Here is a 25,958-nt window from a genome sequence, read left to right as displayed (position 1 = left end):
AGGTTTGCAAAGCAAGGACTGAGAGCCCCTTGCTGAGGATGTGTAAATGCAGTCTTTCCCCACAAAGCCAAAGGTGCCTGCAGGCATCTGCACCTTCCGGGGCCTGGCAGAGCAGGTAGGCAAGGCGAGGCGTAGGACATGGCTCCAGCTGCATGTACTGAGTGGTTCGGGACTTGGCTAACCCAGTGGGCAGACGGGCTAATGCTAAACGTGTGTGAAGACGTACCCAAGTTCAAAGGCTGGGAGTGTTTCATCCATTACCAAAAGATGACATCAACTGGACCAAAACTATAAACAAACACTCCACTTTGCCAGAGCCACGGATTACTAACAGCTCCGTTTAATAGTCAGTTAAATTATCATCTGGAGTTTTACATAGTGTTACAATGATTTTTTTTTGTTGCTGTTCTTTAAAACCTTTTTTTTTTTTAAGTAATCCAGAAGGGTTTTGTGTTTCTTGCCACATGGCTATCTCACCCTAAAGCACCCTACTTTCAATCTACAGTAGTAAAACGTCACATTAGAGTTTTAATAGAACATCAAGGAACATGAATTGTAGCCATCTTTGTAAAGAAAAGGACCAAACCATCTTTATATGTTAAATAACTCCACCACAAGTAAAAGGTAGTAATGCTATTACAGGGGTACGGGTGTAGCAAAGAAAAGATAACGACCCAGAGGTTCATCTCAGGTGAATGATCGCTCATTAATTCAGAAATAAAACAAGAAGAGAGGGCAGGGGGGAGAGGGAAGTTGCAGAAATGGACAGTGTCTTGTCCAGCTTTCGTGTGGTTGGCAGCATGGGAAGAACCAGGTGTCCAAGAGAGAAAATGCTGTGCAGACTCAACAGTAGGACCCTGCAGCAGATGTGGACGGTGTCAGCTCTGCAGGGAAGGGCACACCTTGGGGCTCACCCGTTGCTGTTTGGGGTGAGCAAACCCCATACAACACATCTCACTAAGGCCAGGTCTGCAGTTCAGGTGCAACCAGCCTCTCCGGTCTGGGCCCCCATGGCAGGCTGCTGGTGTTTGTCTGAGATGGGCTCAGGTGTTAATTGAGGGATTTTGGCAAGAAAATCCAAGTTTAGGCAAAATTCTGAGTAGCAAACCCTGAACAAGGAAACCAAGAAGGAAGCCTTCACAAAGCCAGGGCCATCGTGAAAATGGCCCTGCAGACATGCCACACCAGCAGGACCTGCCAGCACAGTGGGTGCAGCAATGCCGTGGCGGTCAACCAAGCGGAGCACAGCCCCACCAGCAGACTGCACGGTCCGTCAGGGGATGGGGATGCTGAGTCCATTCAACTGTGTAAGGGTGCTGCCAAAAGACCTTGGACGGGTAACATTCCCCTTGCCCTCCGGGTGGTCCATCCCCCAGCCCATGGGGAAGCTGGGGCCAAGAGAGTGAGTCCGGCTCAGCCAGCTGATGATGCTGCAGGGTTTTGACTGACCACACAAGGGCTTTGAAATGTGAGCACAGAAGCAGAAAAGAAATATTTGCAGAGCCCCAGTGCAAATCTTGAGGCCGGACAAAAAAGTAACCTAGGCAGGTGTGAACACATGGGGTGTCCGGGGTTTTCCTGGCAGCGTTGCAGCAAGTGGTTGGCAGACTGCACCGCTCCCGTCCCTGCTGGTGCACCTAGTAAGCAATAAAAGAGAGGAGTCTGCTACCCAAAGGAAAACAGTCTGCGTTTCATATAAAGGCCACGTAAGCGGTATTACTTGGCAAGCAACCAACTTGCGTCTGGGCCAGAGCAGCCTTCGTTCAAGCATCCCTCCGAGGCATTGAGCGGAGGTGCCCTTTGCCCATCCCTGGATGGCTGCCTGGCTGGAAGTTAGAAGTTTTCTCAACATCCTCTGGGAAAAGCAAGAGGATAAACCAAAGTGTCTTGGCCAGGACTGCCTGTGACTGAAAGGAAAAGGAGCCACGGCTCAGTACAGATCACTTGCCCACATCTACCTCCGCATGGAGACAGGGCTGGTCTTGCTCTGAGCCCCAAGCCCTTGGCAGCATCAGGCACATCAAAATATAAGGAGAAACATATGAGAAAAAGCCCAAAGGATCCAGTTAGACTTCCTTCTTGCAATGAGCAGGCGTTTGCCTGATGACCCCTGGTAGACACATTCATTACAGAAACAGCGTGGGGATGCCCAGGTAACACTGACTGCTGGCGGCTGCTCCCAGCAGCTCCCCGGTCCAGGCCAGCTGCCCCTGAAGGAGAGCTCTGCCCATGAGAAGGGAAGAGCAAAGCACTGTGTCATCCAGCAGGAAGATACTGAACTGCTGTTGAGCAAATACTGTATTGCAGCGCTGTCGGCTGTGACTGGCTGCAGACCACAGACCACGCTTCCTTCTCAGCCCCATGCAAATATTTGAGCCATGTCCTTGGCAGGTAGAAGGAGGAATGAGGCAGAAAATCGTAAAAGATGGGCTGAAGATTGCTCCTGCCAAGACTGAAAAATGAAAAGGAACTTTCTCTCTGAAGAGGTATCATAAAAATCCCACTGTAGGGCTCCTGGCTTGTCCAGATCAAAGGTGCACAGCTAACAAGTCCAGAGATGTCTCCTCTGAAAACCAGGCTGGAAGCTAAAATGAAGCTGTTTGCTGCCTCCAACACTGTCAGTGGTAACAGAGTTTTGGAGAACAGTTTGCTCTGAACCAAGCCCAGTGTCCCAGGACAACCCCAGTTCTCTGGTTTAAAAAAATAGTCACGGGTGAGAGCTGCAGATGTGAGTCTGAACATGGGCAAGAAACACCCCCAGAATCCTGCCCACCACACCATGCCACTGAGCCCTTCAGGACCATCCTGCACTGCCACGTCGGGTATGCTACACCCCACTTCCCTCGCCATGCCGAGCCTGGGCTATGCCATGGCTACAGGGTGGCCGGTGCAGAAGGCAGCCTTGTCTGTGCCATCTGGGTACTGCTCTCTTGGCTGGGGCTCTCCTGAGCAGTAGTCTGACATTGCTTCAAGTCTTTATTATGGTGGTTAAAAAAATAATAATGGAAGGGATTTTTAAGTTGACTTCCTAGGAATGTGGTTCCACAAGAAGAAAACTCATGATGTCCGGCTGACCACTGGCCCTGAGGCCAAGCTGCCTTTGCTCTGGAGGACTCTGCATCTTGGAGCAGACATGGGCTTTGACCATGACAGAAGAACCTGAGGAGATGGGCTCACCAATGCCCCTCTCTCCTCGCCCCAGCTGGTGACACCATGCCAGCCCTGCCCTGCAATGGCACAATCACTTGGCAAGGTCTCATCCAATTCTCATGATTTACAATTGCAAAAAAAAAAAAAAAATCCCAACCCTCTTGGCCATCCAGTGGCTGTTTTGTTCAGCCATAACCATTAGCATCTCAACCTGACCTGCATGCCCTGCCTCCATTTTCCCAACCCTGAATCACCTGTTCTCCTGTCCTGGCTGTGTCACTGTGTTTCTCTCATGACTGGTGTCCCCCACCCTTGGGGATGGCCCCCACAGCCAAGGCAGGGATGGGGCAGGAGGAGAGGGCTGTGCCCTCCCAACCTGCCCTATCCACTGATGCTGAGGAACCTCTTGGCAAAATGAATAAAACAAAACCAAGAAAACTGGGTCCCACAAGACTTCTAACTAGAAAGGCTTTTGGCCAAGTTGAAGAAGAAACTAATACTGAGTCAGTCCAGCACAGAGCAGCCGGTTTCACTCCCCGGTCCAAATTTTTGCCTCCAGAAACATCAGTGACACCCTCCCCCCACCATGGGTCCATGTATAAAACCCTCATAAACGCCTGTGGGAAGGCCAACATGAGAGTGGACACCTGCAACCCTCAGTAGTCCTTGTCACCATAGTCATTGTAAAGGACACTCAGCGTCTGCTCCTCGCACGTCTTCTTGAGGTCCTGGCTGAGCTCCGACCAGTTGAGCCCATAGGGCTTGATCTCACTGTAGCGGCAGGCGAGGTATTTGAGGGACGAGCGCTGGAGGCTGATCTTGGGCTCTTGCAGGAGGCCATTGCACCAGCTGCTGAGGTCTCCCAGCTGTGAGAGGATGAGGCCAGCCTTCCTGCAGTGAGTGAGGGCACGGAGAGATGCCGGGGAGGACGGACAGCAAGGGGGCAATGGGGGTGATTGAGACACCATGGAGGGGATGGCAGGAAGGGCAGGAGGAGCATATGAGGAGAGAAAAGCAAAGATGGTTAAGAACACCACAGGGAGCTCCTGAAGGGAGAAGAGATAATGCAAGAGTTGGGCAGCATGGAGAGCAGCTGAGTGGAGCCCTATGGTGCCAGGATGAGGGGCGTTGGCAGGGTTGGGGGGACACAGCAGCCTCATGGCAGCACTACAAGCCTAAATGCATGCAAGACCAGCGCCTACCTGGGACAGGGATGCCCATGCCACCACAGCAGTGCTGGACCTGCTGCACTGGTCTTGGGACTCAGCTTACACTTCCCTGCCCTGTCCCCCCTTCATCTTCCACCCCATATCGTCCCCACAACAAGGCCAGGTTTGCTGAGGGTTTAGTGAGGGGACAGCCACAGGTGTAGCTGTGAAACCCCCAGCACTCCTTGGGAGGGACATCATCAACAACTCAGATGGCATCACTACGCACTGCTGCAGCTACTGGACCCCAAATATAACAGGATGGAAAGTAGGAGCCAAAAGCACTGCAGGCACTGGGGAGAAATGCTAAAAAGCGTCAGGCATGGCACGTGTGGCCAGCCCAGGGCAGCGTCACCACATGTGTCCGCTCCATGAAGTGCATGTGTTGCATATTTGGGAACTGTGCTGGTCACATTCGGGAACTGTGCTTGGTGTACAGCTCCTCCAGTGACATGTCAGGAAGGACAGGGAAAAGGCAAGCATGCTGGGAGCATCAATCCCTTACCATCACGTAGCTGAGGGGAATGTGATGGAGAAGAAATGCACAGTATTGGGAGCCAGCATGCTGGGACACCACTGAGCATGAAGGAGATTCAGGGAAAAAAAACACTTAAAATATGCCTGGCTTGTGGGCGTTTGCATGGAAGGATGAAGGTGAGACAAAAATTACAATCCTCATAAGATGCAATATCACAAGATATAAGTACAATGAATGACACTCCTGGTACATGACTTGTAATGTTTAGTAACAGTGTAGGAAATGTGTCCCACAGGACAGCGTGCAAACTAGAAAGAATATACTGAGGCATGCAACACAGGTTTGATCCAAAGAGCTCTGAGAAAGCAGGGGATGTGGTGGAGCTCCCCAGTTCTTTGCATGTGCGTTTTGCACTTTCCCATTGCAGAGAGCAAAACAAGGAAGAGCAGGTCATGGCAGTAGCGCTTTGTAAAGAGCCGCAACCCAACCAAGCAAGCCAGGAGAGAAGGTTGGGTGACAGAGGGAGAGGAGGTCCAAGAGGAATCCATCTTCAGAAGAAGACGGACATGCAGCACCCCCAGGACAACATAGCCTTGGTGTGGGCTTGTTCTGGTAGTGAGAAAGTGCTAAATTACAAACTCCTCATGTTGGATGAGATATTGGAAGAGCGCAGAGGATCCTAGCCAAATATGACCAAATTGTGCTCTCTTCTTTTCATGTTTTTCCTCTTAAAATTGTACTCTTAATGCTTTTATCAAGAAAAACAGGTTGCTCAGACAAAACACATTACGTTCATTTTAAACTTGTCTAGCACTTTGGGTGATCTCCAGGGAATCTGGCAAATGTGGAGGTAATGGATTCAAATGAAGTGTCTTGAAGGTAAGTATCGCATGTGCTTGGAAACCCAACAAAAGTTTAAGTGCCTCAAGAGCTCAGATAAGTTCCCTATCCAGCTTCAAGGGCAGTTGGTGGGTTAGTATAGATAGGGAAGAGAAGATACATCCCCTTGGTAGCTTTAACTTGGCATCTGTTCAGCACAGAACAGGCAGCAGATGCACAAACTGTGATGCTAGGGGGAAAAAAAAAAACCCTCTCTTTGTCACATTCTTACTTGGATAAGCAGAGGTTGTGTGTGGAGCACAGGGCTGTGTTGTGGCTGGTTTGACAGCTCAAGGGTACATGTACCAACCATTGGAGGAACATCCACAACCCCTCCACACCTTCCTCCAGGCCAGGTAGACGATGGGAGGGCTGCTTAGAGAGGAATTCATTTACCCCAGGACTAGCCAGAGCCTTGACTTTCCTGCAGAGGAAACCCTCAAGAGCCATCACAAAGGTGGCTGCAGCTCCGGATTGATCACGTTCCAGAGGTCTGGACAGAACGCAGTCCATTAAATACAGTAAAATTACTGTGAACTGTATGTGTTTTGTGTGTGTGCTTCTTTTTTAATGACCAAATGTTTAAAGAAATTACTGGAAAATGTTTAAAGAAATCACTAGGGAAAATTGTATTTTGTCAGTTCTGTGGACAGTGCTTTCTTTAAAGGGGGGAGCTTTTAGGATGTACTTCTGAAGAGTTGGGCTTACAAAAGTGCAGTTTGTGCCACTCTGTGAAATGGAAAAACAAATTGGAGAAACAAACTTCTCACCCTAATTCCTTGCAACAAGTTCTTGTACCACAGGCTGTCCAAAGAAACCCAGGGCATGGGGGCAGGTCTGGACCCACTGAAAAGTTCAGCTCTGCAGCCACGTGACACCTGCAGCCCCAGGGCTCACATCCAGAGCACAGCAGAAAGGTGAAGGTGCTTAGCATGGTGCTGACTCTGGAGATAGCCATCCAATGCTGGCCAGGTCTTCCAGCTGTGAGAAGGCAGCCGACCTCTCACTTGTCATGGTCCCTACCTCTAGACATCCAGGCAAGGCGTTGTGACTGACTCTCTTCCTCCAGCATCACAGGTACCCTAACAGGAACGTTGAGTATGATCCCACAGATTTTGGCCCAAAGCCCACAGACACCATCAGACTTCACTAGGCCTTGCATCAAATTCTACTTTGACTTACTACTTGCTAGAAAATTACTCGCCTTTCCCTGCATTTCCTCTCCTCGTGCAAAGTCCAGGGCTCTCTGCGGCTCTTCTCGGATTGGGAGGGAGCGACTCGCTTTCGTAACCCCAGACAAGTTATCTGCACACACCCTCGCTTCCTTTGGTCCAGCAGCCAGCGTCACCAAGAAGGGAGGTGAGCACACCCCAAGCAAGCAGAGCCAGAAGGAAGCATGGCCACGTGGAGGAGGAGGGACATGGTAGAGTCAGTCGCGTGGGTCCACATCCAGGACTTCAAAGGAGCATCAGCAACAGTCAAACAAACACTCTGTCTGCTGGCTAAATAATGTCATCTGCAAGTGATTTGTCCTGTCACCACCAGTCTGGATGCTTCGCCCTCGCAGACGATCAAACAGGAGGTCTGCTTTCCAAGATTTGTCATCACCAGAACCCATTGCAGCTGCCTAAATGTCTCTTTCCAAGTAGCACAAGCTGCAAACACTTCATCAGCAACTTGCGTCATCCTATCCTAAGCGCTCCAGCATTTCCAGAGGGTGGAATTAACCCTCTGGCTCATAGATTCACACAGCAAATGGTAACATTTGGGCAATTCAGTGGCATGTCTGGCTGCTCCATGCCATTGCACCTCTGCCACGTGGGGCTCAAGGAGGCAGCTTCCACCCCATGTTCTGGCTGGTCCTTGGTCTCCTCACTGAGGCAGGAGCAGTGACGGCAATGCTCAGCCTCAGTGATGGCAGTGGCTGTGTGATGACTCCAGTCTGTCACATATGAAATTTTATGTACTCCTCATGCAACCCATCACAGCATGTCAGATGTTCTGTGCAAACCAGGGCTGGATTTCACATCTGGAGACAGAGAAGCATCACCACAGCTGGACTCGAGATGAAGGTGAGACATTAGTCCAAGCCTCCTGATCCCACTCAGTGTCATGGGAATGAAGCAACCCTGGGCAGAGGAGCTGGTGGGAGCCTCAGCCTTAACGAGACTCCACACGCCGGGATGTCACTACTGAACTTTGAGACTGTGCCTCAAAGTGCTCATATTTCTTAGAACATAAATGGGAAAAAAGGAAAGAGGAGAGACCCCAGCTTTGTCCCAGGGAGTAGGGGAACTCTTAGGAGTTTCCCACCAAAGCTGGACTAGGAGACGTGCCTAAGACTCTAAGTGCAAGACAATGACCATCTATTTGTTGAGTCTTTCTGACCACCTAACAGAGATTTGGAGGTCAGAGAAGGTATGCAGTGGATCTCCAGTCCTCTGCTAGAAATCCACAAGTGATAACCTGGAGAAGCAGGGCTGGAAGACAGCTAGAACTGTGAGAACAGCAGGAGGAGTTGTGTGACAGGGGGTAGGTGAAGGCCATGCATTTCATAGATAGAAGCTGGTGCTGACGTACATTTGAAGTAATCCTGATTTCCGGATGGGCTCAAGGTTCCAGTTCTTTGGAGGCCAGATGCTATGAAACGCCACTGCAGCCCACACAATATCCCATCCCAGCTTGCTAAACTGACTGGAAACATCCACGTTACTGGGAAACCACGCAGACAAAAGCAGATGTTGAGGACATGGGAAAAAGGGAACATCTGACTGCCTCTGCAAGCCCAGGGCACAAGGCACCCCATCCCCTGGCAGCTAGAGGGGCTGCAGTGACCTGGAGGAGCCCAGGGAGAGGACATAGTGCTCACTCAGGCACGAAGGGACTGTTTCATTCAGGAAGACCTCAGGGCAACCTCCTCCAAAACCTGCCATGGCAGCTTAGCACTGCCTGGGCACCAAAAACACTCGTGTCCCTGAAATCACCCTACATGACCGCAGTGATGGATCAAAAGGGAGGAAACACATGCAATTCTGACCCAATGTCAATCCACTGCCTGCTCTGGACCGCAAGTGACAGTGAGTTCAACACACAGAGATGCATTCAACTCAAGCCAAAGCCCGGGAAAAGGAGGAAAGCCAAGTCTGATCTTTGCATGGCCCAGCACATGTATGTGTGTTTGCACGAACACTTTATCCAGCAGCTTCCACAACTGAGCTCTTCTGTGTCACCTTCTCTAGCAGGCTTGAAGGTACGGCCACCTCCTTGCACCTTCTTCCCTCCATCAATGCATAGGGCCCTTCTCTAGAAACACACTCAGACCACACTCCCTCCCCTTCTCACCCACAACAACATCCATTCCTTAAAGGTGCATTATTTTTCCAAGACTTTTTGCCTTTTGGTTTGTGGAACCAGCTACTGAGGGAGAAAGAGAATTCCATCCCCTTCCCACACTGCATAGCATGAACGGACTAGGCAAAACTCCAGAGACAGTACAGGGCTTGTGAGATGGACAAGGATGATGTGTAGATAATGGTCTAACCATCTTCCACCTTATCCTATGTTTATGGTCCTTCAAGGGAGATGTCTGGACCCCAAACATATGCACAGCATCCAGCAAAACAGGAACCCCACTATGAGACTCTTAAGTCCTATCATCAAACAAATTCATGAAACTTGCCAGAGAGCCACCTTCCTGGTGACCAACAAGGGATAAGCCTGTTGGTGGGCAGGCCTGCCTGCCTAGCCAACCCAGATCCTGAGCCTACCTGGGCCCCAGTTCATCTTCACAGCGCCAGGTGAACTCCCCAAAGCTCTCATAGTGCTGGTTGTAGTGGTAAAGGACTCGGTGTAGGCTGGGGGAACCCAGGTCCAGCAGAGTGTTGTAGGCTGTTTGCTGCTCCTTGCCGCTGGTGTAGCCATTGAAGAGGTTGTAGATCTTATCTGCTATTTCTGGGCAGAAGGACAGGGTGTATTCAGTGGGGTGCAAGGAAAGGCATGAACAAAGCCCACCAGGCTAAAGTTCAACTCTAGGGAAAACAAGACCAAAGCCAAGATTTGTCCCCTGGGTTATGATTTACATCATATCAAGACAAAGTCCCAATGGAGAAGCAACAGAGTAGATGGCATTCCTTGGACTCAGTCCGGGTTAGGTTCCCCTGGTTTGGTCCAGGAAAAGAGACATGGTGTCATCAGGTACTGTTAGTGAAATACCATTTATTTATGAGAAGGTCCACAGTTGGGGTTTCCTGAGCACAGCCACCACCTAAACCACCAGTTGATTTCTGGGGAGGACAGGGAGGTCTTCTTGGTTATTTTGGTATGTCCTGAATGCCTGCCCCTCCACCCATCTTCCCACCCATCTTCCCACCCCTCCACCAGCACAGAGTGCCTCTGTGTTTGTTTGAGGAGAGGATGTGTGCCTCTTGCCACCCTCCACACCAGCCCTCAACACCACGTGGCAGTACCTGGGCCAGCATGGGTGAAGGAAATGCTACAGTCAGGTCACAAGATGTGTGTGGGGACGTGCTAGAATGGGGAACCCTGTTGCTTGTCCCAAGCATCACAGTCCAGCAGATCCCTCCATCTCACCTTGAGCTTTCACATCATCTACCACAGGACAGGGGGTCTTGACCGTCACATCACTGGACCTGGACCGTCTTCCTGTGTTATCAACTCCCCAGAGCGTGAACCTGGCCGAGAAGGAAAAAGGTGAAGCTCTAGACTCCCAAGACCTCATGCAAACACAGGCAGCATCAGAGAGGAGCACCACGGTCAGGGTGATAGCACTGCCATGGGCACGGCACAGGGGAGGCAACTCACATATAGGTGGTGTCAGGCTCCAGACAGCGAACGATGAGGGAAATGGTGGAGGAGAGTCTGTCGGGCACTTGGGCTGGCATGGCGCAGGGTGACTTGGCACCAGAGATGATGTCATCTACGAAGCTCAGCACCGTCTCTAGGGAGAGAGGGGAGGATGCGCCATGGGTGACGACAGGTGTCCCCAGGGCTGTGGAGAGCCGCTCAGGTCTGTGCCCACTACCACACTGCCTGGTGCCAAGGGGGACCAAGGCTCATGCATGAGGTTGGTGCAGAGATAGACCCATTTCTTTTCCAGCAAGGCTCATTACCATGGCATGGAGCTGCCACTTCTGCAGCATGGTGGGCAGAAGAGGGGCTGCTTTCTCTTCCACAGGATACTGGATGTGTTGCAGCACCCCCTTGCAAAGAGGGAGACAGAGGCTCTCCTCCAACATCTCCATCCCACCCTCCCCAGAGAGAACCAGTGGAGTCCCCACTCACCTGTCTCCACCTTGGAGTGGTCCATTCTATCAGTGACTTTCTCTTGACGGAGGAGGTAGTCGACGATCTGCACCCCGATGGGGGGCTCCGAATGCCCCCACTCCAGCACCACCAGTGTGCTGCTGGGCTCGTGAACGGTGGAGAGCCGCAGGCTGGGGGGCAATTCCGGCCGGTCAGCGTCTCAGGAGGGCAAGGTCTGCCCACCACCCACCCAGGCTCACCCTCACCCGTATCTATCACCATCTTTCTGCTCCTCTGTGCCTTAAAAAGACAGCAAAACCACCAAGCTGAGGCACATGATATGGGGGAGATGCTGAGGAAAACCTCTCTAGCCAGTCCCCATAGCTGGTGCAAAAGGCAGCATGAGTGTGTTTGCTAGTGCCACTCACTGCTGTGCAGACCACACGCAAATGCACCAGAAATTAGTTGGTTTCTGCAAGGTAGTTTGTAGGGACTGTTTTTGCATTACTCTATCACAGCAAAAGGGCTGCAAAGTCACCCATGGGAGAGAGCAACCTCAGGAGAGAAGCGACTACCCCTCTCCTACCCCTCCTGGCTCTAGGCATGCTGGTCCAAGGGGCTCCTTCCCTGGGGTTGCTCTACCAGGATGGATCCAACACCAGCTCCCCAGTCCTCAGCTGAATGTAGAAAAGACACTGCATCTCTGCTCTCTCTGCCTGGTTTCCAGGTCCCCCATCCACTTGCAAACCTGTCCCATAAAACCACCCCAGTCCCTCCACTTCCTGCCACGACACCATTGGTCATTGTCACCTCCTCCCAGACCCATCACACCAAGAGGCCAGGATGGGCATGCATGGAGACCTACATGGGGTGTGGGAGAGGTGCACAGGTGGGCAGCCCGTCAGCCCCAAAGGCACTCGAGTCGCAGCGGCACCAGTCCTCGATGACATCCCCACTACCTGAGCACCACAGTGAGCTCATGGTGGCCTCCTGCAAGAGCTGAGAGAGAGGAGAAGGGGTTGAACACTAGGCAGGTGAACTTCCATCCTGTCAGCACTCAAGTCAGTGTTCACCTTTGGTAGGTTCAGCATGGTCCATCCACCCTGGAGAGCAGGGCCAGCCAATGAGCAAGGGCTGCCATGGCTTGACATGATGTTACCAGGGCAAGCTGCCTGCGAAGACCACCCCAATGCTGTCCTTCCAGCCCCCATGCCCACCCCACCATCCCCAGCCAGTGGCTTCTCACCCGCTGGGTCTGGTTGTTGGTGACCAGCTCATAGATGGGGGCTGCTTTGGTGACCTCCAGCAGGATGGGCTCGGCTGGCACATCAGGACTGGAGGCGACATGGCAGAGCGGGCAGGAGGACGGGCAGCGTCCACGGCTCTGGCACTCCATCCGCACACCAGCTGCCATGCGCTTGGTGCCTGACTCGGAGAGGCTGGCGATGTACTCGGGGAAGGTGAGCACCTTGGGGTCCCGCTCACGCTCCTCTGACTCATCTGAGGGGGAGTTGCCTGGGGAAGGGAGAAAAGAGGGGCACCAGGATGGGCTTCAAGCCATCGATAAGAGGATGCAAGGGGCCTAGAGCCCTACCTTCCACCCAAGAGAGAGGCAGTGCTGCCCAGAGACCCTGCTCTGTACCCTCAAGAGCTCCCCATTTGTTCTGTAGGGATGAAGTGTTTACTGGTCTTCAGAGGAGAAATCAGGAATGAGAAGTCCACCCTGGTCTCTGGCATCACAGGTCCTTTTGTATCCCCATGCCTCAGCTTCCCCAGCCCCAGCCCTTCGCCTGGCACTGGGACAGCCTACCCTTGCAGCAGGTCCCCACGAGAGGGAGCCTCCTTCATGTGGCTGGAGACTCATGAAGGACCTGCCTAGGCACCTTCATCCTACACTGACACTCTGTCAAAACCCCCTGCCAAATCACTCCGCTGCATAAGCCCTCTTGGCCCAACAGCAGATTTCTTTGCTCGAGTCCCTTGGTTCCCAAGAGCCCCCATCAAAGCTGATGTGACAAAGCATGTTGGAGACCAGAGAGGATGAGTGTCAGACCAGGGTGCAACAGCAATGATTCTCACTCAGTGCACCACCACCATCACCACCACCCCACCCTGCAAAGGTCTGCAGCCAGCAGCACCAAAGAGCTCAGAATGAGCAGGGAAGACTTGCTGGTTCCTCACAATGCCCAGAAAGCTCCCAAGATGGCTACAAAGCCACCAAGCCCCTCTCCAGCCCCTCCACCCCTCCTGCACTCAGTCCCCACACAGGGGAAGGGACATGGGCAGTAGTTCCCTTTCAGGAGCTGGCTCAAACCTTGCTCTTCCTGTCTCAGGGCACAATGGAGGTGGGTAAAGTTGCAGTGGGGCAAGGAAATAGGGTCTCTTCCTCAGGACTTAGCTTACAAAGCAACATCACAAAGCAAAAGAAAATGGTGAGATGGAGGCAGATATGTTCATCAGGACTGCAGACCCCCAGCCAGACAGTGACGAGGCTGAAGGCTCATTTACCCTCTGCCCTGTGCACACAGGGAAATATCTGCAGGTCGTACCATGTCAACCCTGCAACCCAACAGGCTTGGAAAAAGATTTGCAGCAGGAAAGCATTGCCACGGGCTACCTTTTTCCCAGCTCTATGCAAAGAAACCTGATGCTGGGTGACACCATGTCCTCACCACCCAGGGCAGCGAGCCAGACCCTGCACTTGATGAGCTTTTCTCCAGCTGTCCCATAGCAGGAAGTATTTTGACACAAGGAGAAAAATCCTGGCGCAGCAGTCAAGAAGGTAGGATCTGGCTGTCACTGAGGTGCTCTGGCTAGCATCACCCCACTGCTGCAAGTCTTGCCATGCAGAGGAATGGTGCTTTTCACCCAAAAGCCCTACTGAAGGATGTCCCTGCCTCTGCACCAAAGAAAGAGGGTCCCAGAGGGACCACTGATGATGGTCAAGGTGGGGCTGGTGGGGTCGGAGGAAGCTGAAGAATGCTCAGGCAAAGCCTGGCCCCTGGGGCAGGCTCAGGGCATTGCCAGCAGTGGCTTAGTGCGGGCTGGTTGCTGCAGGGAACCGTTGGAGAGCACGTCCATGGCTCAACAGGAAGATTTTCCCATTACAAGGGTTTGCTGAGAAATGGGCCAGTGCTAGCCTATCCTCAAGACTCCTGCAAAGAAAACAAGGCTGTTAAACAAAACCCGGGATACAAGAGCATTGCTTCGCTCCCCCAGCGAGCTGGAAATGGATCGCTTTGGGCTGGCTGTGAATTGCAGCTTAGCAGGCGCTGAGGGAAAGCAGAGGAGCCAAGGAATGATTTGTCTCTTGCAATTTCTCAATCGATATCCAGCTCCTGACGTTTGCAAACAAAACGCAAAGGAGGGAAAGTGGCAGGTGCCAGAGCGAAACCGAAATGTGATATTGTGGGTGGAAAGAGACTGCCAGACCTGAAAAGCCTCCAAGCAGGAAAATCAAAGAGGAGGAAATTACAGCAGAAAAAAAAAAAAGTACTTGCAATCAAAAGATGCTACATCTGGAGACAGCCCACAGCAAAACAGCAACGGGTCTGTACTGTCGCAGGTGGGCTTGGGAAGAAGTCCAGGCTCCAGGAGGTCTGAGCCCGCAGGATCCAGACTCAGGCTCACAGAGAAGCCTTTCCCACACAAGAGTCCTGGAGAGAAAACAAATGTCTTCACAGCCGAAGCACAGCAAGAGCAGCACCGTAGGCTGGTGCCAACACTGAGAATTATGAAGCTTCATGATGGAAACGATGCGGCAGTGAGCTCCAAGCTCATGCTGCCCATGCCCAGGAGCTTCTGGGCAGGGGGCAGCAAACCAAGGTCACCTAAAAAGCAGCAGCTTCACTCGGCATCTCCCATGTCCAGGCTTGGGAGCTGGTTCTGGCTTGTCCCCCCAGCCTGGGCGGTGCAACCCAGTGTCCCCAGCACAGGCAGCAAAACGCCTGTGGGCAGCTTTGCAAAGGCCAGTACAAGAGATGCTGTGGTTCTGGTGACAGCTAGAAGCAGGCAGGCGTTAGGCTGCCTCTGCTTTTGGAAATCTTGCATCCAAACCATTGCCTCTCTGAAAAGCGCCTTTCACTAGGGATCTGTCACAACTCGCTGCAGTGAGAGCACTGGAGGGGATGCAGCAGTGCTGGATGCCCTCTGCACCATGGTGAACCTCCCAGTTCATAACTGGTTTGGAGATATTAAAACACAGCACTGACATCCCGGAAGAAGGAAACACATTAGAAGGAGAAAAGTCTGGCCGCGGGATGCAAGTGGAAGAGAGCAGATATGGCAGAGACAAAAGGAAGGAAGGAACAGGATTAAAGACAAATAACAGTTAAGTCCAGAATCAGGCAGGATGGCTTGGTGGGATTAGTGCATTCATCTTTCATCTCCCTGGGGATGTGGGTATTTATCTTTGTTTCTGGCCCGGACTAATGCCTGCTGCCATGCATGGGAGTCCTTCAGCTGGCTTCAAAGGGTGTGAGAGTGAGGTGTAAATAAGAGGATGAGATGGGATGCAGCCCTGACATGGGCTGTGCCCTTTCCCGGCTATGCAGAAAGCAAACTCAGCTTCCCGCTCCCATAGGGTGGCAGTGGGGACCCTTCCTAGGGACGAGCGGGGCTCCTACCTTTGCTGATGTCCTCATACTCCAGCCAGAGCTGCCGCTGGACCTGCCTGTTGGGATACCAGATGGAGCAGGACTCCTCAAAGCCGTACACTGCCTCCTGGATGTAGTGGTTGCCAAACTGGTCCAGCAGCGCCACAAAATCTCCACGGGAGGTGGCCCCATCCAGAGAGTGGAGTGCGTTGCTGAAGGCTGGGGAGGAGATGGGAGGAGACACTCGGATCCCAGAAGACCCCAAGCCCTTAGCACCTCCCTACATGCTTCCGATGGGCAACCAACCTCTGAGCCCATCACCTGCCAGAAGAAGGCGGTGTGTCCTCTCACCACCCCTTTTTTCCTTCCTCCCCCCTGTCCCACATACTTACACTGAGAGATGGTCAGCTGGTTGAGCCGGACGTGGTACATGACAGACTGCACCTTCCAGTGCTGCAAGAGGGGGTACCCGGACACCTCACTGAAGTTCACCATCCCTGCCAGAGAAAGGACAGGGGGGCTCAGTGCTGCTGCCCAGGGATGCCTCACCATGGGGGTGGCTGCAGCCCCTTGTGCCGTGCCTGGGGCAACACAGCCAGTGGGGTGGGAAGAAGCCGGGAGAAAGGACTGTGCACACACCATGTCCACCCAGGGAGACATCAAGGCGTTCAGAGCTGCAGGTCAGCTGCTCCCTAGCAATTAAAATCATGGCTTTGAAGGGAAACACATGGGCTCGTTTTATCCTGCCATCCGGGGCTCTGCGTCGGAAGATAATGAGCCTCCTGCATCCCCTCCTGCTTCCTTCCCGGCGTCCGCTCCCAAGACATACCCAGGTGTGCTAATTATCTCACTAATGAGAGTTGTGCTTTTTAATGAGCTGTTTGCAGGCCTGGGAACGGTCACCGTCATGCCACGTGTGCCCAAGTGTGGCCAGACAAGAGGCTTTGGGTCCCCTTTGGCCAGGACTGAGCAGAGCAGGACACATGTGTATGGGGGAAAATTGCACACCTGTCAATGCTCATGCTCCCTTGGGACATTATGGCAACGCTGGGGCTGAGCAGGACCTGAAGTTTCTCCTTCTCCAGGAAAACACATCCTGTTCTCCAGCCATTGAACTGCGTGTTATGGGAGACAGAAATTCATGGAGACCAGGGCTGGGCAGCCACTTCATCCTGCCCAAGGTACAAGCCATGGCACATGGCAGCTCAGCTTCCATGAGCAGAGGGACAGAGAGGCCACCGAGCCTTGGACAAAGCCCCAGAAAGGGAATTGAAGGGTGCTCATGTATTTGATTTTGGGGAGTGGAGCATCCCTCGGTTTGCCGCAGCAGGATGCTGGGACACAGCCACCTGCTCCCTCGCAGCACTGCTGCCGTACAGCCAACACGGCACGCCTCCGCTCGGCAGCGAAGCGACAAACGCTGCTGCTAAACAGCCACACAGCAGGAGTTCAGGAGGATAACAACGGGCATCCCCCCCGCCCCATAACAAGAAATGAAGGCAAGAGGATAAGGAGGATAAGATCCTTTGCCTTCCAGTGCCTCTCCCTTCAGTGCTGGCTGCTACCAACAGCTTCAAAGCCTTGCTCTTCCCTTCAAAGTGTTTATGCAAAAAACTGCCCTTCCTTACTCAGCAGCTCTGCCTCTCGTGTATTCACAGTAATATCCAGATCTGCTTACTGACAAGCAGAGAAGATTTTACTTCTTTTCCTTTTTTTTTTTTTTTTTTCTTAATCAGCCACAGAGAGCCAGTAGAGCAGTGGGAAATGAACAGGATAATTTACTGGCTTCTGCCTCCCTGGCATGATTGCCAGCAGAGTCTCAGCCCCACCGACCTCGTCATGATGCTGAGGCTGTGATGGTGCCACCTCCACTACATCCATGTAACTGTGTCAATGCAGCAGGGAGGACAGCAGAGCCCCCCTGGGAGGCAGGTGTCCTCCAACACCTCCAGGTAGGGTTGAGCATCCCCACAGTTGCAGGGGTGACCCACTGACATGGCTCCCCAAGGGGAGCTCACCCCTGCCAGCACCCTCTTCCCTGCCTGCATCTGCCTGCACACACACCTACATTGCCAGGCACCCCATCGGGGCAGCCAGCACCCATCGGACCCTGCGTGCAGTCCACAGGTGCTCCTCAAAACCCTCCTGGGACCTCTGGCAAACAGGGAGAATTCATAAGTCCTGTATGAGCCCACCCTGCAGAGACCTTCCAAAACACCTTATTATCCACATCCCTGATTTAGTAGCTGCCCAGTGTCCTCAGCCATTTCAGCCAACAGCAACAAGCACTGAGAAAACAAAGGCTATTTAGGGGTGCTGGCAACTTGGTGGAAGAAAGGTAAATCCTTGAAGGTTGTCTAGGAATCCATGATAACCCTGTCACTCATGGCCCACGATGATCTGGCAGGACAAACCAAAATATTTTGGTTTGGCTGCAGCAGGTTTTGAATGCTTCACTATGCCAGCAAAGGGTTTCTGATTTGGAAATCAAATGAAAGGTGTTTGGAACCCTTTTTTGCCTTGAATAAAAAAAAAAATCCTTTTTGCAAATATCTCAAATATCCAATGGATGCTTGAGGTTTTACACCACATAACTAATTTATAGCCTCTCCCTCTCCTTCATTTTTAATGCCTTCCTCTTACCGCTGCTGCTACTGCTGCAGGTGAGTACGGGATGCTAAAGCCAGATTAGACATATCCCATGGTAGCTATATCCTCTGGGAGGTGTAGGTGCTGAAGCCAGGTATGCTGGAAGCTGCCCCACTGGGAGAAGTGCCGTACAGCCAGACACACTCACCGGTGAGGAACTCCGGGTCAGGCGTGGGGTCAGAGAGCTCCTCTTGGCACTGGTTCTCCAGAGGCACCGTGGCCACCACCAGCCCATCCGGCAGCTGCTGCTCCAGTCCCCGGGCAAAGTTGTTCTGCCTGAAATTTAATTGCAGAGAGGAGAGCAGGGCTGGAGGACAGGGGAACTGCCTAGGATCATCCCCACCAGCTGGTGATCCATCCCAAAAAGCCACCCAGCACCAAGCCTTTCCTTTGGGCATGGGTTACAACAATGTCTACTCTCAATGGAAAGCTTCGGATGCACCCTCCCCACCAGCCTGCAAATCTTGGCCAGATATGGATGGATCAGGCAGTCTGCTAAGGTCCAGCCCCAGGCTGCTTCCAATGCCACCTTCTTGGAGAGGACAGCAAGGTCTCACCCTGCTGGGGTCACGTCCCCACATCCCCAACTCACCTGAATGTCCCTTTGAGCACCTGCCCTGTGGCGACCTCCTTGGAGTGGTTGTTGTAACCATAGAAGATCTCTCCAAAGAGCGTCTGGTTCATGGGCAGCTCACGGGGCTCGCCACAGTCCCCCGCCTCAGGGCACGACTCCGAGATGAGCTGGCATGACCGCCCGTCCGTGCCCAGCTTGTAGTCCTCGATGCACCTGGGAAGCCAGCACAGGGTCCACCATCAGCTGCAGTGCCCACTGCACCAGGGGCCAGCAGGCCACCTCAGAAGGGACACCAGGAATGGAGGAGACCTCCCTCTCAAGCCAGCCAACCCTACGAGCTGAGGGTGGCAGTGGCAAGGTACAGAAGTACCTCGGGAGCGTCCCTGTGGCCATGGCGCTGATGGGGCACTCACCCACAGAACATGAGGATGTTGTAGAGCAGGGGCTCCTCAGGCAGGGGGACCATCTGCTGCAGGCACAGCTGCTCACAGCCCCCATTGAAGCCATCTGAGCAGTCCACACCAACGTGACGGTCGTAGCAGCCCGTGCCATCCTTCATGGGGCTCAGTCCCGATGGGCACTGGTGGGGGGGAAAGAGGTGAAGACCCCAGGGTAGAAATCTGGCCCAGGGGCGTGAGCTAAAGGGGAGGGCTCCAGTGCTGCTTTCCATTGGAAATTACAGCCTGAGTGATGCTTGAAGGCTGCGGGACAGATGGTGGCAACACCACCCATGGCTGCAGATATTCCTCCTGCCTCCTCTGCCTCCAGGGAGTGCAGCCCCTGGGGTGCGAGCCCCCCAAGCCATCCCTCCCCCCCAAAGTAACGGGCTGGGCTCAACCCTGCTCTGGTAGGTGCAGGGTGGCACGCTGCTCCAGGGACCACCAAAGCAATACTGCCCTTTCTAAACCCACTGGCTGCCCCATGCTCACAGCCTCCCCACCCTGGTGGCAACACAGCAGGATGGCCCAGCGCCACAAACCCCTCTGTTTTAGGGCACACATTTTCTCTGCACAGCAAAGCAGCTGCTGTGGTGACAGGGTACATGTGTGAGTGATGTGGGACCTCCTGCAGAGCCAGCAAGCAGACAGGCTCTCACTCCCTCGTGTGTGTGTGCAGCAAGGGCAGGGATGGAGGAGATGCCAGCCCAAAAACATCTCTTCCGCTCCAAAACCAACCCCAAAATATCCATTCTGAAGGGATGGGAAGGGAGAAAGGGTGCAGTAGTTCCCCATGCACCCTCCCCTTCTTTGCTCAGACCGAAGGAGATTTGCAGGTCCCTGGAGGGCACACTCACCACGCAGCCTGTTGAGTCCAGCTTGCGGTCTGAGATGCAGCGGAAGTTCTTGCTGCAGCCCCCATTGTCCCGGGAACAGTCACGGACGGGGCCAAAGGAGTCAAGGAGGACTTCCAGGCTGTCGAAGGAGGAGGAGGTCATCAGCTCTTCCCTGCGAGGAGGAGGAGGAGATGTGTCACTGCTCCAATGAGACGTTGTAAATGCGTGCGTGACCACGGCTGCCGTGTGGGTTTTTCTGGAGCTCAGGTTTCCCTTGGGCTGTCAGTGAACTAAACGGCAGCCAAGCTTTTAGAGCGTTGCAGGAGCTACTGAGATGATGAGAGCTACCTCTGAAGGCTCAGCTTTGCAGGCACTAAAGAGAGGCAGGTTAATGGAGGTACTAATCTCCACCTGCAAAATGTGGGGTAGGGGTCCCAGCTCTCATCACCCCCACACACTCTGAGTTGGTCCTCTCGTTCCAGGGACGCACCACCAGTTTGTGTGATGAAATGCCTCCTAAGCACCCTTGCCCCACCATTGCACCTACCTGACCTCCACTGCGTCCTCCATCACCGTCATGTCGGTCTTGCACTTGGCTGAGGGGTTGATGGCCAGCTCAGCTGGTGGGATGACGAAGCTCTTGCTCAATGGCAGCCACATGCCTTCTCCCAGGGTGTAGGTGAACCTGTCAGGGAGAGCAGCAAAGGCTTGCATGGAGGGAAACGCTGAGTCCAGAGGGCTACCTCTACCCAAAACCAAGCCCTTGAACCTCCCCTGTGCCCTGCAGGGATGCCGGCCAAGCAAAGGCAGATGGGCAGGGTAAAGTGGGGTGGCTCCTCCGAATGCACCTGAATAAACCCAAAAAAGCACATGTAATTTAGGTAATTTTTTTTAAAAAAGGCACTTCCCTTTTCAGTAGAAAACCTCCTTCAGAGCCTAAACCTAACTCTCAACATAAATGAAGAGGAGGAACTGGCTGCTGGGCATCCAGCATCCCATACGGCAGCTGTAGTAGAACCTTCCTAGCCATGCTCACGTGTCCCCAGGAGGTGGCACAGGACAGCCATGCTCAGCCCTGCCAGCTGGGGTACCAGCCTGCCCATATGCCCTGAGGCATATTTTTAAGCCCCAAAATGTGCTGACCAGATTGCCTTTACCGCTTACCGAAAAATCTTGTCAGATGGCTGCTCGCCCAGCACCAAGTCAAAGCCGCGCTGGAAGATGGTGTATGGCCAAGGCCTGGAAGAGAAATCCAGGAACATCACACCGGCATTGTGCCCCCACTGCCACTCACAGCCCAAAATGCTTCACCTTCTTAGCCTCCAGCTCTCATGCAGAGGGGTCCTGGGTTGACACAGCTCAAACCAAGCCAGGACAAGGTGATGAAACAGCCCCACATCCAAGGTCCCAATTTTGGGGTTCCTACATCAGATCCTCCCCCTAGCCCCAACCTGCCAACGGGTCAGTGGTGTATCGCATCCATTATGTTGGGGTACAGTGCACTTTAGTCTCTCCTCCCGCATCTGTGAGCCTCATGCTTCTGCACGCTTGCGTACGTACCATCTGGCCGGCTTCTGTTTTAGGGATTTGTGTCACAGCCATCGAATTGCAAAACAAAACCCAAAACCCTCTCTCTCCAAGGCTTTTGTAAGGGAGCACGTCAGGTCTGGGGCTGCAGCTTCATGATCTGCCTTGGGATTCACTGTTTCAGGGGGCGAGCTGAGGAAGTCTCAGCCCCCATGGGACTTTGCAAAGGAGTCTGGAAGACAAGCTGGAAGCTTGGAGGCAAGCAGGAGGCTGGAGAGCTGATGCCCCCATCTCCTTCATCCCTGCTGCCCTGGATAGCACAGGGTGATGTGCAACCATGATTCAGTGGCCAGTGCCCTTCAGTGGGACACTCGCAACCACACCACTTTGGGACACACATCCCCAGCAGCACAGTACCACTGGCAGAGCATCACTTGCAGAGCGAGGCTGACAAGGCAGAGGAGGGGAGGCACGGAGACCCAACTGCAGTGGGTTTTGAATCAGGCAACGCGAATCCCACTCCCAAAACCTAAAGCTCCAAATCCCCCTTGCAAGAGCTGGGGAGAGAAAGAGATTTTCCATCCCATCGCATTGCTGCTGTTAAAATTCAGGGTGAGAGTATCAGGTGCCGCCAACAAGCCTGGGGATTTTCTCCAGAGGCAATTACAGCTCTCCTGCACAAGCAGTTTAATTTCTAATCTGAAGTTATTTCAGCAAGGACAAAAAAATAATAAATAAAAACCCTGATTGCAGGATTACAGCACGCTGTCTCATTTCCTTGCTGGGATACAATGCCATTTTCCCACCCGGTTGGCTGGGAGCAGGGGATTACATTCAGCCCGCAGATCGGATTGCCCTGAATGAGGTCAGCTTCGGCCGGAAGGCGATGTGCTCCTTGCATCTCGCCAAAGCCTTGAATGCTTCGCGCCTCCGCCTTCCAGTGCTCCCGCAGATGGGCTTTATTCTTGCTTCTCAGGAGCACGCCCGCAGGGAACAAAAGCAGAGGCAAGGTATTGTTCCCCATCGACTCAGGTGGAAAAGCGGTTATGAAGAGCCATTCTTGGCTTGCAGTGGAGCTCAGCGCCAGGGCAGAGACTGCAGAGGCGCGGTGGCTGCCGGACCTCTGCCAGACAGCACATCTGGCAGCCCGTGGATGCCAACATGTCCAGAACGTGCAGCCAGTGGGCTTGGACCTGCCTGGGAAATGGAAATCAGCACCCAGGCCATGTTGTGTCACCTAGGGTGCAATTTCCAACTGTGGCTAAAATTCATGTGATGATGGCTCTGTGCTGAGGAAGAGGCATCTCCCCAGCCTGTTCCACTTTGCCTCTACTTGGGGTCAAAAAAGGCCCATTGAAAGGAATGTTCAGCCTTTAGCTACATGTCTACATGGCAGGGGACAACCTGCCATGCACCAATGAGTCTGCAAGGACATGGTAAAGGTACCATGCAGATAAGCGCTGAGACAGTCCCCACACAAGACCTCCAGCTCAGCAAGAGACACACTTCCTTCTCCAAGGAAGCTCTCCAGGAGCTCAGTGCTGACATTTCCACCCATGCACCCTTGCTGACTCGTGCGTTCTGCTGCAGAGGATGGGGCAAGATCTCCTCCCCAGGCACAATCCACCTTCTTCATTGCTGCCTTTTGCCCCCTCTGCCTCTGCTATCGTTTCATCCCCTCCTCCTTCTCCCGTGCATGCAAGCATGTGCCCACGTAGCTGTCTCCCTCCCTGCTTTCTGTGATAACTGGAGACACCTCGCTGCTCTGGCTTTTGTTGCTCTTGGCAGGTATTTTGGTTGCATGGTCTTCAGAGCTCACAAAGGAAAGGGGAACTGATCAGAAGCAGCTCTGTGCCTGATCAGATTGGATTAAATGGGAGAGAAATGACAGCTCTCAGCTCCCTGCAAGCCTTGGCACCCAGGTAGGCATCTGAAACAACAAAACAGGATCACCAGGGCAGCTGAGAACCTGCAAACTCCCCACACTCAGTCAGCAAGTTCTCACAGTCAAAGCACTGCCAGTGCATCCCCGGGACAATCTTCAGGTCTCTTTGCTTTTTCCAGCTGGACCATCAGCTAAACTTTGCTCCAGAATTGGTCTTGAGTGGAAGTTCCTGAAATACCTGCTAAGCCCTCCAGACCTGGTGCTGGTGCTGATGCTCTGACCAACCTCAACAGGACCACAGCCATGCTTGAATTGCAGCCCCAAGGGGACGAGGTCAGACTGACTTCCAGCATTGAGAACTGCTCCTGCTGGTGTTCGCTCCCTGCAAAGCTCTCCTAGACAAGATGGGTGGGATGAATCAAAGCCCAGTGCCTGCGGAATGTGACCACAATGAGCTAACCTGGAGCAGCTGGTTTGAGGGGACCTGGCAGAGAGGTTGGAGGGTCTTTAGAGAAGGCACTGAGAAGTCGCTGCACATGCGCATGGCTGAAATGCCCCTGGAGGAGGTGGTCGGCTGTTATGCACTGAAATGGGTGACTTCACCTCTGGTTCCCTGACCCCTGTGCTCTTGGGGGTTTCCACCCAGCGAGTGGCATGAGGATAGCCATGCCGAACCCCATTATGGCACCAAAGCACCAGCTCCAAGTCTGCTGGGAGCAAGTGGTGAGGACAAAGGTGCTCACCATATCCCTTCACTGCCAGCTCAGGAATTCAAGCCCACGGTGAACAGCCTAGAAGCACCCCCACAGCACCTGCACCCCTCTGGCAGCCCCAGGACCCACTCCCCACGATGACCAAAATGGGGACCCATGATGACCCAACACCACCCTGATGGGGAGTGAGCAGAGACCAGATGTGACACGAGCACCAAGCTGCCAACTTCTCCCACCGGTGATGCCCATCCCGGCTCCTCCTCGACTTTGCTTTGCTTCGCAATGGCTTTGCTCAGGCTTCAGCTGCCGATGCTTCTCCTCTTCCCACCTCCCCACCCCCTGCCATCCCTTCCAAGCAGCTCTTTATTAAAAATGCTAATGCAGGCACTTTCTCCCTGGGCTGCCCGTAAATCTGCAAGGAGAATGGGGCGGGAGGAGGAGGCGGATGGGTGGTTTGGTGAAAGGATCTGAAAGAAAGAGGAGCTTTTTATCTGGCCGTCCTTCAAGCTCGCAAAGCCGAGGCACACAGCAGGGGATGGAGAGAGGCAGAGGGGGAAAAAAAAGATAGAGAAAGGGGTGGAAAAAAATGAGAAAAAGAGTAAAAAATACTTTAAGCAGGAAAAGTGTCACTTCAGCATGTCCCCAGCTCCTCTGTGGGGTGGGGAGTGGATGGTGCATGGGGATGGGATAAGAAGCACAGCCAGGGAGGGGGATAACTGTGTGCAGGAGAGAAGAGGCACCACAGGGAGGGGAGGTGGGTGCACAGGGCACAGGCTGTTGCTCTAATTTGGGTCCCGTGTTAGAAAAAACGGTTGCAAGGCTGTGGGGTGGAGAAAAGGGTAAATTGCCCTGCGTGGGAGGGGGGTTGAGGTGGCCCCTGCCTGCCAACTGCTAGAAGAGGATGAGAGTGCCCAGCCAGACGCATTCGCCAAATTGCCTTTAACTGGCCTAAAACCTCCCCATGCCGGGGTGAAGCCCATTACAAGTCAAAAGGGCACATTGATAAAGACCCTTTAAATGCAGACCATCTTAAATCTCATTGGGGTGTCCGAAAACGGTACCCAGGCAAGAACAGCATGTGGGGACGGGAAAGCCACAGGCCATTGCGTGGCTGAGATGAAGAGGTACAAATGCGAGCAGGTTACAGTTTATTAACTAAAGGCAGAATGAGCTTATCTGACTTTTGGTCGAGTCATACCACGAAGTACCCGCAGGAATGTGGTTTGATGAGCAACGATGAGGCAGGGTTGGTTGAATTGCTGGAAACTGCATCCTACCCAGGAAATGTTAGAGTAAGAGCCGAAAAGCAGCTAATTAGCAATCCATATCAAAGTGGGAAGACAGACTGTGAACACACAAACAGCACCAGCCAGATTTGTTTAAAACAGCTGAAGAGCAGCACAAAAAAAAGCAGCTGATCAAATGTATCTGCTACCCATGATCAAAAAGAATTTTCTTTTTTAAAAACTGATGAAGATTTAGGGACCGGATGCGTTGGTAAAAGATGTACCACAGAGGCACGGATCTCAGCATGGTACCCAAAATACACACAACACACAAAGCCTCACTGCCATCGCCAATAAAGTTCAAAGATGAGCTCGCCCTCCTGAGCAAAATTAGATGCTGCTGAATGAACAGACACCAAGTCAACCTGTAATCACTGTAAATAAAAACAAACCAATGCCAAGCCTATCTAAACCAAAGGGCTGAAATGAGTTTTCAGATAAAAACACCACCCTAGGAAAACAAAGGTCATAGCCAGGCC

General features: G+C 53.0%; 1 protein-coding gene across 2 annotated transcripts in view; it reads right to left on the bottom strand.

The window, feature by feature from the left end:
- Window positions 1-324: 324 nt before the first annotated feature.
- Window positions 325-25,958, bottom strand: part of ASTN1 (astrotactin 1) — a 57,142-nt gene continuing 31,508 nt past the window's right edge. Inside the window, exons 9-23 of one of the 2 annotated variants that reach the window (XM_074833028.1) lie at window positions 21,233-21,307; window positions 20,616-20,753; window positions 20,090-20,240; window positions 19,209-19,375; window positions 18,814-19,008; window positions 18,370-18,497; window positions 15,965-16,069; window positions 15,603-15,791; window positions 12,224-12,492; window positions 11,843-11,976; window positions 11,017-11,168; window positions 10,537-10,672; window positions 10,306-10,406; window positions 9,483-9,666; window positions 325-4,041 (exon numbers count right to left, since the gene is read on the bottom strand). In XM_074833028.1, the coding sequence (XP_074689129.1) occupies window positions 3,807-4,041; window positions 9,483-9,666; window positions 10,306-10,406; window positions 10,537-10,672; window positions 11,017-11,168; window positions 11,843-11,976; window positions 12,224-12,492; window positions 15,603-15,791; window positions 15,965-16,069; window positions 18,370-18,497; window positions 18,814-19,008; window positions 19,209-19,375; window positions 20,090-20,240; window positions 20,616-20,753; window positions 21,233-21,307 (2,359 nt within the window). In that variant the 3' untranslated portion in view covers window positions 325-3,806. The remainder of the gene's footprint in view (window positions 4,042-9,482; window positions 9,667-10,305; window positions 10,407-10,536; window positions 10,673-11,016; window positions 11,169-11,842; window positions 11,977-12,223; window positions 12,493-15,602; window positions 15,792-15,964; window positions 16,070-18,369; window positions 18,498-18,813; window positions 19,009-19,208; window positions 19,376-20,089; window positions 20,241-20,615; window positions 20,754-21,232; window positions 21,308-25,958) is intronic. The other variant, XM_074833029.1, reaches the window with a different exon arrangement.

Source organism: Strix aluco, chromosome 8 (genome assembly GCF_031877795.1).
Source record: "Strix aluco isolate bStrAlu1 chromosome 8, bStrAlu1.hap1, whole genome shotgun sequence".
Lineage (NCBI taxonomy): Eukaryota > Metazoa > Chordata > Aves > Strigiformes > Strigidae > Strix > Strix aluco.
This window is presented reverse-complemented; position numbering and strand designations above follow the sequence as displayed.